The following is an 11973-nucleotide window of genomic DNA, read 5'->3' as shown; positions in this document are numbered from 1 at the left end:
AAGTGAGTGGCATGTATAGGGACCTAATTTTATAACATGTGTTATTATTATTTGGCCAAATATATTGGTCTTTAGTGAGCTAATGATTCTAACTTATAAATCTAGCTATTTATGTTATGTTTGATATTGGTGATGTGCATATGCTTGGTTGTCATGCATGGTTGGTAATAAGTTGTTTAAGTTGTTTAATTGATGAATTAAGTTTAGTAACACTTCGTGCTTGACTCCGGCGATGGTCTCGGGTACGGGGGCATTACATGGTTATTTGACAAGGGTGATGAAACGAAAGGGAGTAGTAGTTTGGTTTTGGCAAAAGAAGAGAAAGAGAAAAAATAAAATGGATGAAAGGAGTGGTGATTTCGGCTAGAGAAGAAAAGGAAGAAAAGAAATAACCCTATGATGTTTAAACAAAAGAAAACGGCACAACTAAAGCCCCTAATGCCGAAATACTAACCTAAAACCCCTAGGTCGATTTCTCCTCCCTAAATTCCCACTATTCGGCCAACACTAAGCCTCCATTCAGATCCCCAAAATCTCTCCCCTTATCACTCCTAAATTCATGCATTTGACTGATTCAAACTCTCTCCAACAGAGTTCCATTGACTTCAAACTCCTGCATGCTCAAGACATAAAAATAACAACACAATTGCCAGCTTAGTGAATCGAACCTTGGCCTTCCCCCAACCACTTACACGCCACTTTTTTTTTTTAGCTCCTTAGTGGCGTCACTTAAACACTTTGCTAGGGGCTCTCTTGTGTAACATTTTACCCACATCTTTTAATAAGGCCACCTATCCAATGCCCTTAACTCTTTCAGTCCAAAATTCAAACATTCTACCGGGTTTTGGCCAACACATGGGCCTTCCATAGGCCCATTTACACACTCCAATTATGAATTTCACAACCAAATACCAAATTTTAAAAATTTTACCAAAGTCTCTAAAATTACGAAAATCCCAAAAATTGGGTGTTACAACTCTACCCTCCTTAAAGAAATTTCGGCCTCGAAATTTTACCTGATCCAAACAGTTGAGGGTATTGTTGACGCATCGCCTCCTCTGACTCCCAAGTAGATTCTTCTTTGCCATGGTTTCTCCAAAGTACCTTCACCAATGGGACGACTTTCTTCTTAACACCTTGATGTCACGATCAAGTATCTGCACAGGTTCTTCTTCGAAGGTCAAATCTGCCTGTACCTCAATTTTTGCAACTGGCACGATATGAGTAGGGTCAGAACGATATCGCCTTAGTATGGACACATGAAAGACGTCGTGAATACGATCCAGCTCTGGAGGTAACTCTAGCTGATAAGCCACCGACCCTATCCGCTTAAGGATCCGATAAAGCCCAATGAACTGTGGACTCAACTTGCCCTTCTTACCAAACCTCAATATCTTCTTCCAAGGCGAAACTTTCAAAAAGACCATGTCCCCTACAACATACTCAATATCCTTACGCTTCAGATCAGCATAAGACTTTTGTCGATCCGCTGCCTTCTTTAACCGATTCCTGATCACCTTAACTTTTTCTTCAGTATCCGCTACTAACTTCGGTCCAAGTACTTGCCTTTCCCCCAACTCTGCCCAACAAGTAGGCAAACGACACCTTTGCCAATACAGTGCCTCGTAAGGAGCCATCTGAATACTTGCTTGGTAATTGTTGTTATACGCGAACTCCGCCAATGGAAAGTAATCCTCCCAACTACCCCTAAAGTCGATAACACAACCCCTTAACATATCTTCTAGAATCTGAATGACCCTCTCTGACTGCCCATCCGACTGAGGGTGAAAAGCCGTACTAAAATCCAATCACGTTCCCAACGCCTCATGCAACTTCTGCCAAAACCGAGATGTAAACCTTGGGTCTCGGTCAGAAATTATCAATACTGGCACCCCATGCAACTGCACTATCTCTGCTACATACAACTTGGCCAACCTCTGAAGTGAGTAATTGGTTCGGACATGTATGAAATGGGTAGATTTCGTCAGCCTATCCACAATCACCCAAACTGAGTCCTTCTTGGAAGGTGTCAATGGCAGGCCACTCACAAAATCCATGGTTACCCTTTCCCATTTCCAAAGTGGTATCTTCACTGGCTATAACAATCCTGAAGGCAGTTGATGCTCGGCCTTTACTTGTTGACACGTCAAACATTTTCCCACAAATTCGATCACTTCTCGCTTAAGCCCAGGCCACCAATATAGCTCTCGCAAGTCTCGATTCAACTTACTCCCTCCTGGATGCATAGCACAAGGTCCACTATGAGCCTCCCTCAAAATTATCAATCTCAAATCAGAGTCCTTCAGAATACAAATTCTTCCTCGAAAACAAAGAACCCCATCACCATTTAATCCAAAGTCTGAATTCTCCCCCTTCTCAGCTTGCTGAAACCGTGAAACCAACGATTCATCCACCAACTGCTGCTTCTTAATCTGCTCCACCTAAGTCGGTCTCACTTGTAACGCTGCCAATAAGCTTCCATCGTCATACAAGCTTAAATGAGCAAACATTGCCTTCAATTCCGCCATAGTCCTTCGACTCAACACATCAACCATGACATTTGCCTTACCTGGATGGTACTCAATCGAACAGTCATAGTCCTTTAACAACTCTATCCACCTTAGCTGTCTAAGATTCAGCTTCTTTTGAATCAGCAAGTACTTAAGACTCTTATGATCCGTATAGATAATGCATCTCTCCCCATACAAGTAGTGCCTCCATATCTTAAGCGCAAAGATCACCGCTGCCAACTCCAAGTCATGAGTAGGATAGTTTACCTCATGAGGCTTAAGCTGTTGTGAAGCATAAGCGACCACTTTACCCTCTTGCATCAACACATAGCCCAAACCTACATGTGACGCGTCACTGTACACAGTGAAATCCTTACCAGACTCTGGCTGAATCAACATTGGTGCCTCAGTCAGAACCTTCTTTAACTTCTCAAAAGCCTCTTGCTACTTATTTGTCCAAACAAACGGTGCTCCCTTCCTTATAAGTTTCGTTAACGGCGCTGCCAACACAAAATCCTTCCACAAATCTTCGATAATAACCTGCCAATCCCAGAAAACTTCAGATTTCTGTTACTGACCTCGGTGGCTTCCACTCCAGAATCACCTCAATCTTCTGAGGGTCTACCTTGATTCCCTCAGTAGACACAACATGCCCCAAGAAAGTTACTTCACTCAACCAAAACTCGCACTTACTGAACTTTGCATAGAGTTGATTTCCCCTTAGCACTTGCAGCGCAATACGAAGATGCTCATCATGCTTCTCTTTCATTTTCGAGTACACCAAGATATCATCGATAAAAACGACTACGAACTGATCCAAGTACGGTTGAAATACCCGATTCATCAAATCCATGAATGCTGCAGGTGCATTAGTCAAACCAAAGGGCATAACCAGAAACTCGTAATGACCATATCGAGTTCTGAATGCCGTCTTATGAATATCCTCTTCTTTGACTCTTAACTGATGATATCCTGACTGAAGGTCGATCTTAGAAAATACTGAAGCTCCTCTCAGTTGGTTGAATAGATCGTCGATTCTTGGAAAAGAATACTTGTTCTTGATCGTCAGTTTGTTCAATTGCCGATAATCAATACACATCCGTATGGTCCCATCTTTCTTCTTTACGAACAACACTGGTGCGCCCTACGAAGAAACACTTGGTCTTATAAACCCTCTATCCAACAGTTCTTGAATCTGAGCTTTCAGTTCCACCAACTCCTTTGGTACCATCGGGTAAGGTGCAATGGACATTGGAGCTGTTCTAGGTAACAAGTCGATTCTGAACTCGACTTCTCTGTTCGGAGGTAGTTTAGGAAGCTCCTCAGGAAAAACATCTTGAAATTCTTTGATGGTCCTGACTGACTCCACAGTCACCCCCTCAGGTTCAGCTTGACTCACAAATGCTAAAAACGCCTGACAACCTTTCCGAATCAACTTCTCAGCCCTTAAAGCCGAGACAACATTGGACAAATAGTTCCTTCGCTCCCCTATTACCATTATCTCCTCATCCTCGGAAGTTCTTAGCACCATTCTCTTAACAACACAATCCAACTTCGCCCTATGCTTAGTTAGCCAGTCCATTCCCAAAATAAGATCAAATTCCCCAAATGGCAGCTCCATCAAATCTCCTACAAATATCCTATCTTGTGTCTCTAAAGTCACCTCCCTAAAGAGTTTATCTACCTTAGTCGAGTGTCCCAAAGGACTTATCACTGATGCCCCACTCACATTCTCTTCAAAAAGCACACCCAATGCCCCAGATACATTATAGGCAACATACGAATGAGTGGAACCAACATTAATCAAAGTAGTGTAAGACGTGCTATGAATGAAGAACGTACCGGTTATAACATCAGGAGCATCACCCTTCTCACGATGCCGTGTAGCATAAACCAACACCGACTGTCGAGCTTCAGCATGTCCAGCACCCCTGCCAGGTGCCCCACGTCCTCGTCCATTACCATTACCACCTCTACCTTTCCCACAGCCTCTTTGTGGTGGTGGTCCTCCTCGCAGTGGTTGGACACCTCTTTGCTCCGCAACTTGATCCTGAGCTGCTCTCTGAGGACACTCTCTAAACTTATGTTTGTTTGACCCATATCGAAAAATGCTCGAGTTCGTTTCCAGCACTCCCCCATATGCACTCTGCCATAGTCCTTGCAAGCCTGCGGTCTAAAGGTATTCACTGAAACTGCTCGAACCGGTTCCTCCATTCTTGCTCTTTTAACATTTCTATATGCAGCACCCGAGGGTCCAGAATCCCTCTTGAATCTAGGTCGATGCCTCTCACAGTTCTGCCGTTCAGTTCGTTTTACTTCCTCGGCTATCTTAACCTTCTCTACCAACGCAGCAAAATCACGCTCCCTCTGTGGAGCTATCAGCACCCTAAGCTCATCGTGGAGGCCATCCTCGAATCGAACACTGTGCTTGTGACACCCCTAAAGTGACCCCAGTCGGAAAGTGGTTTCGGGACCACAAAACCGAGTCATAAAAATAATTAACCATTATATTTGATGCTTATTATATGTATATAGGCATGTGTGAAAATTTCATGTTTGAATTTTGTTAATTGTAAGTGAATTTTGCTAAATAGGATTTGTGTGAGAAAATTTAGAAATGTGCTAGGCAAATGTTAAAGTGGCCTATTGATGCATCTTAGAAAATGTTGTCCTTGCATGTCAAAATACCCAAAAGATGAACTAGTGGCCGGCCATGCTATGGGATTAACCATATTATAAACACTTTGTGATAATGGGGTATGTAGGAAACAATAAAAGAAAAAAAGGTTAGTAATAAAGAAATGAAAAGGGAGGGGTGATGAAAACAAAGTTGTCTCATCCATGTTCTCCCCCCCCTCCATTGTCGTGGGTTGAAGAAAGATAACAAAAAGGAATAAAAAAAATGCATGCTCATCCTTCTTCTTGATTGCCGAATGTGGGAAAGGGAATATTGAAGAGGAAAAACCAAGGTAGTCGGCCATGGCTATTCTAGTTTAAGGTATGCATTGTGATTTTCTTTTTAATTGACTATGAGATTAGATTGATAAGTGCATAGCTTATTTAACCCATGGTTTAATTTCATGCATCAATAGACAAATGTCCATTCGGCAAGTGCTAAATTGGTGTCATTTTGATAAGTTTTTTTGAAAGATGTTAATTAATTGTTAAGTGGCTTAAATGATGTTTGAATGAGTAGAGTTCGTGGTTGAAAAGTATGAATTGAAAGTTGCCGTGTGAGTGTATATACATTTTAGAAAGAAAGATGTTGTTGTTTAGTTGAATTTTCATTTGATAAATGTTCATTCGGTCAAATGGGAGAAGAATGAGATGAATTTAAATGTTGTGGTTTATTATATTTTAGTTGCTAAATGAAGAAAAATCGGCTAACAAGGGAGTACTAAGGCTGAATATGATTTTGAATATTAGTGGTGTAGTTGCCGAATTTGAACTATGAAGTTATTGAGTAATGTGTGTGTTTTAAGTGATAGAATTGAGGGAATGCTTGGAATGTGATATGTATGAAGTATGTGTTAAATTAAGGTTTGCTAAGCTAGCTATTAAGATGAAGTGCAAATGTTAGTAATGGATTGCTAGTGTATATATGTGTACTAGCCGAGCTTTGAATTTAAATAATGGTTGGAGCACCATGTGTTGTAATGAGATTATTTGAGTGAAATCATAGATATTTATATGATGAATTCGATTGTGGATATACATGCTTAAATAAGATGCACACATGAATGAATAGATAGCTTGGTGTTGCATGTATTCGGTCATAAAGGTGCACATGAGGAAATGTTAGATTAGTTGTATTAAATTGCTCAATGTGATTAAAATGCGTATGACCATTTTGTGTTTGAGCTAAAGGTGGCCATATGACCTATCAAACTCCTTGTCATATTCGCCATAAGCTAGCATAATGAGACTTTAATAAGTTAAATTTGTTTGAATTAGCTTAAGAGCAAAGAGGATCAAAGTCGGATAGGAGAAAAGAGGAAGTAAACGAATAGCCGTGGACATCTAATCGTCGACCACTTCCGAGGTAAGTTTTAAGCGATTAAATGTTGAGTAAATTCAACCATACTAGGACATAATGAGTTGATTTAATAAGATATGATGTGGCCATGGTAAGTTCATTTGTGTTTGGACTTGGAAATTTAAGAGCAAATTGTAATAATTTGCTTGGACAGCAGCAGTAATGTGATTTTAGAAAATCACTATAAATTGTTGGTGTGGAATTATAGGCTGAATAAAATATGTAATCAAAGCTTAGTTGGTCTAGTTTCCTATAAAAGAGACCGTGGAAGCAAAGAAATTTCCTATAAAGAGATATTTAAAGTTGTGTGGGACAGGGTCAGAATGACTCCGAAATCCCTGTTCTGTTTTAAGAAAATCACTATAATTTGTACAAAAATGGTTACAAGATAAAATTTATATGCTTAGACTCCTTAATGAGTCTAGTTTCAAATGAAATCAAATAGAACATACTTTGAATTCTGTACAATGAGAATTTTGATTCGTAGTGAAGACTGGTCAGGTTAGTCAAACAGTGAAACAGGGGAAACTTTAAGAAAAATCTGGTATTGATTGGCCAAACCTAAAATTCTGAAAAATTTATGGATGGAAGATATACGAGTCTATATTCAGGGAAAATTAACGGAAAGTGATTTGGAGCCTTGTAGCTCCAGTTATAAATAATTTAGTGACCATTGCTCAGGAAAATAGCTTGTAGTGAATATGTGATTTTTGTTGTAAACATGGATAAAACTTGTTTTAGTTGCTCATAAGCTATTGATTAAACCCATACTTGAATTCTAATTCGTGATATTGTAAAATGATATATGAGTGTTAGATGGATCTTTGATATTAAAATTTGTGAAATTGTAAGTTTATGAGTATTCGAATATGAAATGATAGTATGGCATGAAATTGAATTATTCATTGGAAAATGATTGATGTAGATTCGGCCAAGACCAAGTCTGTACATGATAGTATATGTGGTATGTGAAGTATATTTGATAATTGTGATGTGAATACATGAAAATTTATATTTTGGTTTAAGATTTTACGCGATGAATGTGAATGTGTATAAATATGAGATAAGGCCTAATGGCCGATGTGATGAATGTGAAAGTGTATATATATGTGATAAGGCCTAATGGCCGATGTGATGAATGTGAAAGTGTACATATGTGATAAGGCCGAATGGCCGATGTGATGAATGTGAAAGTGTATATATGTGATAGGGCCGAGTGGCCAACGTGATGGATGTGAAAGTGTATAAATGTGATAAGTCCCGAAGGGCATTTGTGTCAGTACTATATCCGGGTTAAAACCCCGCAGGCCTTATGCGAGAATATTATCACTGATTAATGACCGTAGGCTTTGTGCTCGTACTATATCCGAGCTCTAATGACCCGATGACTACGTGTGGAGATTTTGTCCGGGTAAGCCCCGAACTAAAGGTTTTGCTGAAGATTCAAGTAAAGCGTAAGATTATGCGACTTCACAGTGACAATTAGTAATAAATACGTTCAATGCGTTAAGTTGGTCAGGTATGTATTTGAGATTATATTTAAGTTTGATTTAGACTAAATCACAAGGTCGTTATGTGATGCACATGTGAGTAAAGCAATAAGACTGTTCTATGATTATTGTGCATTTGGTCAATGTGGAAAGTCAGGTAAAAATATGTAATTACCTATGATCATAAGAGGTCACCATCAAGTGAGAATTTATCTGCCTATTACATATGATGAGGCGTGCATATTCGGAAAAGGGATGGTATGCCCAAGGAAGAGTGAAATAAAAATACGAACAACTATGTTATAATTTGATTGTTATCTGTTGACACTGCTTGAAACTTACTAAGCATTGTAATGCTTACTCTGTGTACTTTGTTTCCTCTGTTTTATAGATCTCGTTTGGAAGCTACAGGCTCGGGGATCGTCAGCAACTAGTCACATTATCACCATCCACTATTTGGTACTGCTACGTTTTGGAATATCTTATGGCATGTATAGAATAGACTAGTAGTGAGAGGATATTTTGGTTAATGTATAGGACTACCTTTTTGTTGTAGGTCATGTACCTTTCGGTTTTGTGTAAATTTGGATAGCCATGCGAAAATGGCTTAAGTATACTTTGATCATAGTATTATAATCGTTTTGTATGTCGACCGTCGAGAGGTATGGAAATGTTGGTAATGGTTAGTCATGGGAATGGTTATTCATGATCACTTTTGGTATATGTATGACAAACTCTAGTTGATCCATGGAGGATCATGAAATAGGTAAAGTTTACCTTAAAAATAGATGCTGGCGGCAACAATGATGTGGAGGTGAAAAATCTCTAAAAATAGTAGGAATGGAATTAAATAGAGAATAAATTATGTAATAGAACCTTGATGAATCTATTTTCATAGGAAAGTAAGGAAACGTTAATATTAACAGTATATTATGAGATGTTAAAGTTTTCGTGAGACAGGGCCAGAACGGTTTCTGGATCCCCTGATCTGAATTTGGAAATTCATTATAAATTAAACAGAGATATTTAGAAGTCATGCCATATATGTATAGATTCCTTTTTGAGTCTAGTTTCTATAGAAATAAACAGCATCAGTATTGAAGCCCTGTACAGGGAGATATCCAAATCATAATGCATGAAGGTCAGTGTAGTCGCACCCTGTAACCGGGGAGGTTTTAACTAATAAACTGTACTAATTGGCCAGACCAAAAATTCTAGAAACAAATATGTAGATGGATATATGAGTCTAGTTTTGGGGAAAAATTTCGAAACTGATTTTCGAGTTGTGGAACTCAAGTTATGATTTTTAAAGTGACGGTGATGCAGATCACCACCGTCTGGAAAATTTTTAAATGGACCGTGAGAGTAAATGAATTAAGTCGGTTAGCACCTCGTGTTCGACTCCGGCAACGGTCTCGGGTACGGGGTGTTACAGTGCTCATATTCAGTCGCAACTATCCCGCTAGCATATCGACTCAGCCACAAGAATTCCGCCTCATTCTCCGCAACAGTCTTATTACCCTGAGCCAGATTCAAAAATTCTTTTCGACGGGCATCCACATAACTAGCTCCAAATACCTCCCCTTAAAAGTAGTCTTGAATAGTTCCCAGGTTACTCGTTCGATCGGGGTACTCTCCCTTACAGTGATCCACCACTGGTATGCCTCATCTCGTAGCAACGACACGGCCCCCTTCAAATTTTGCTCCACAGAGCAATCTAGGTCGTCCATAATCTGCTCTGTTGCTTCTAGCCAATATTCAACCATGTTTGGGGCTACTCCAGATACGCCCCTAAAAACCTCTGCTCCGTTAGCCCAGAGTCGCTCAGAGATGGATCCCCTATTCACTGTCCCAGTGCTAGCTCCAACAACCCTTTCCAAAACCCTTAACATCACTTGGGACAAAGCATCGTCCCCCGCAGCCCTATCATATGACCCAGTCTCAGTTGCCTGTGGTACGGATGCCTCCTCAGCTGGCCTATGCCCTGAGGATGAAGATTCAGCTTGCACCCTTCCGCGACCACCTCCGCAGCCTTATCCACGAGTTCCTCTTGTACTCATATCAAATTATCTGATTACGAATTTTATGTTATTAGTTTAATATTTCAGTTGTTTATTACGAGATGTCTTATGGAAATATAGCAATTCAGGGATTGTTTTCGCAACATCGTAGCCTAGCTACAGTCTCAATCCTACTGTTTTACAGCTCTACCCTATCTAAAGTATCATAGTAGGGTCTCAGTTCTATCTATAGCATCATATCAATATTACATGGTGTAAAAGAAAGTACACTTACAGACTTGGTGTCGGGGATTCAGTGTGCCACTTCTTTCTCCAAACCATTTAAAACTTAAAAACATGTATTTGGTCACAGAAAATAAGTCAAAAAAAGGGTTTCTTTTTAGAAATTCTTAAAAAATTAATTTAACCTTTGTTTTGAAATTCTTGATTTTAAACCCGTTTAAAACCCACAGCTGAGTTGTTGCAACTTGACTCTGATACCACTAAATGTAACACCCCAAACCCGGCCCAGACGTTATGGCCGGACCCGACGTGTCACATTGAAGTTTTTAAGAAAACCCATGCCTCTTTCAACGTCCTTCTTAGTGTTTTAAAAATAGTCTTTGCCAAGTTAATAAAGTGAATGGAAGTCATGCACCGGTAGGTATCCAAAGCAGGAGGTGAGCCATGAAGGCTACTTAAGTACCAAGCTCTTGATTGGATCCAATCCTAGACATGCCCACAACCATTGCCACACTTTGATGCGAGGTTAGGTTTTGAAAAAAAAATCGAGTTGGAATTCACTTAAGTAGATATTTTTGATAAACCGATTAGTTGTATCGTTGCGTTATTTTGAAAACAAGTATCATTTTGAAAACGCGCCCTAAGTCTAACCCATTTTGGATTGTTATCAGTAAAATATAGAGTATAAAATAAAATAATTCCAGAAAAATAATTAAAATGGCCTTATTACAACCCAAAACCAAATTATAATAATTAAGATAAACTTAAAAAAAAAACCGGTTACTTATTGCAAAGTTCGAAAGCGATCACCACGGCCACTCTGAATCCCCTCCGGCTCTAAGTCTCCACATCAAGTCTCACCTGCAAGGTTAAGGAAAGGGTTTAGTTTGGAAACTCAGTGTACAAAAAGCCCCTTTCAGAGCCCAAACTAATATCAGCATACTGGCCTAAGCCCTAATTCAGTCTCGACATACACTGGGCCGAAGCCTTTTCATAAATCATATCACTGGGCCAAAGCCTTTACTATAATCGGTATGACCCATAGGCCCATTTCAATATCACATGAAATACCAATGAATGTATGCAAGCCCATTTGGGGAGACTACTCAACCCACCATCCGCTACTCTCCACCCGTACCAACCAAGCTCTCCATGTGGGGAATAACTCAACCCACCCAACAAAACTCTCCACTGGCAGCATAGCTGCTTTATCATATAACTGGAGACCTAGCCTCTTTTAATAACTGGGGCAAAGCCCTTTTCGCACTTCCTCCATTTATATAAAACCCAACCCATGCATATAATGAGTATATCATAGCATATCATGTGCATCTCATAACATATCATGTGCATATCATGTATAACAATATCTCATGCATCATATTCATAATTGAATCGTAGGGGGTATAATGGTCATTTTTACCTAGGGGCAAAATAGTCATTTTTCATATTATAAGGGTAATCTCGTAATTTTACCAAATATTAGGGTTTTCCATGTTCATTAACAATTATCAATATTTCCGAGTGTTTAAACAATGATCTTTGACCCACTTTATCAAATTCAGGCTTTTGGGCCCAAAACCCCTAATGGGCCCTACGAATGCTGATTTAGCCCACTGAGCCCACTTAACCCAAATTTTACAACAGTAGTAACCGTGTTAACATGCAAATTTGGGGGGAATATGTGTGACATG

At 39.5% G+C, this 11973-nt stretch overlaps 1 protein-coding gene across 1 annotated transcript; it reads right to left on the bottom strand.

The window, feature by feature from the left end:
* Positions 1-574: 574 nt before the first annotated feature.
* LOC128279934 (uncharacterized) lies at positions 575-9802 on the bottom strand. The gene is made up of 8 exons (XM_053018495.1): positions 9615-9802; positions 4740-4932; positions 4473-4676; positions 4195-4377; positions 4006-4074; positions 3739-3924; positions 2337-2432; positions 575-613 (listed from the first exon to the last, which is right to left on the bottom strand). Exons 1-8 carry the CDS (start codon positions 9800-9802, stop codon positions 575-577), a joined length of 1158 nt encoding a protein of 385 aa, XP_052874455.1.
* Positions 9803-11973: the final 2171 nt, after the last annotated feature.

This window comes from Gossypium arboreum, chromosome 1 (assembly GCF_025698485.1).
Source record: "Gossypium arboreum isolate Shixiya-1 chromosome 1, ASM2569848v2, whole genome shotgun sequence".
Taxonomy (NCBI): domain Eukaryota; kingdom Viridiplantae; phylum Streptophyta; class Magnoliopsida; order Malvales; family Malvaceae; genus Gossypium; species Gossypium arboreum.
This window is presented reverse-complemented; position numbering and strand designations above follow the sequence as displayed.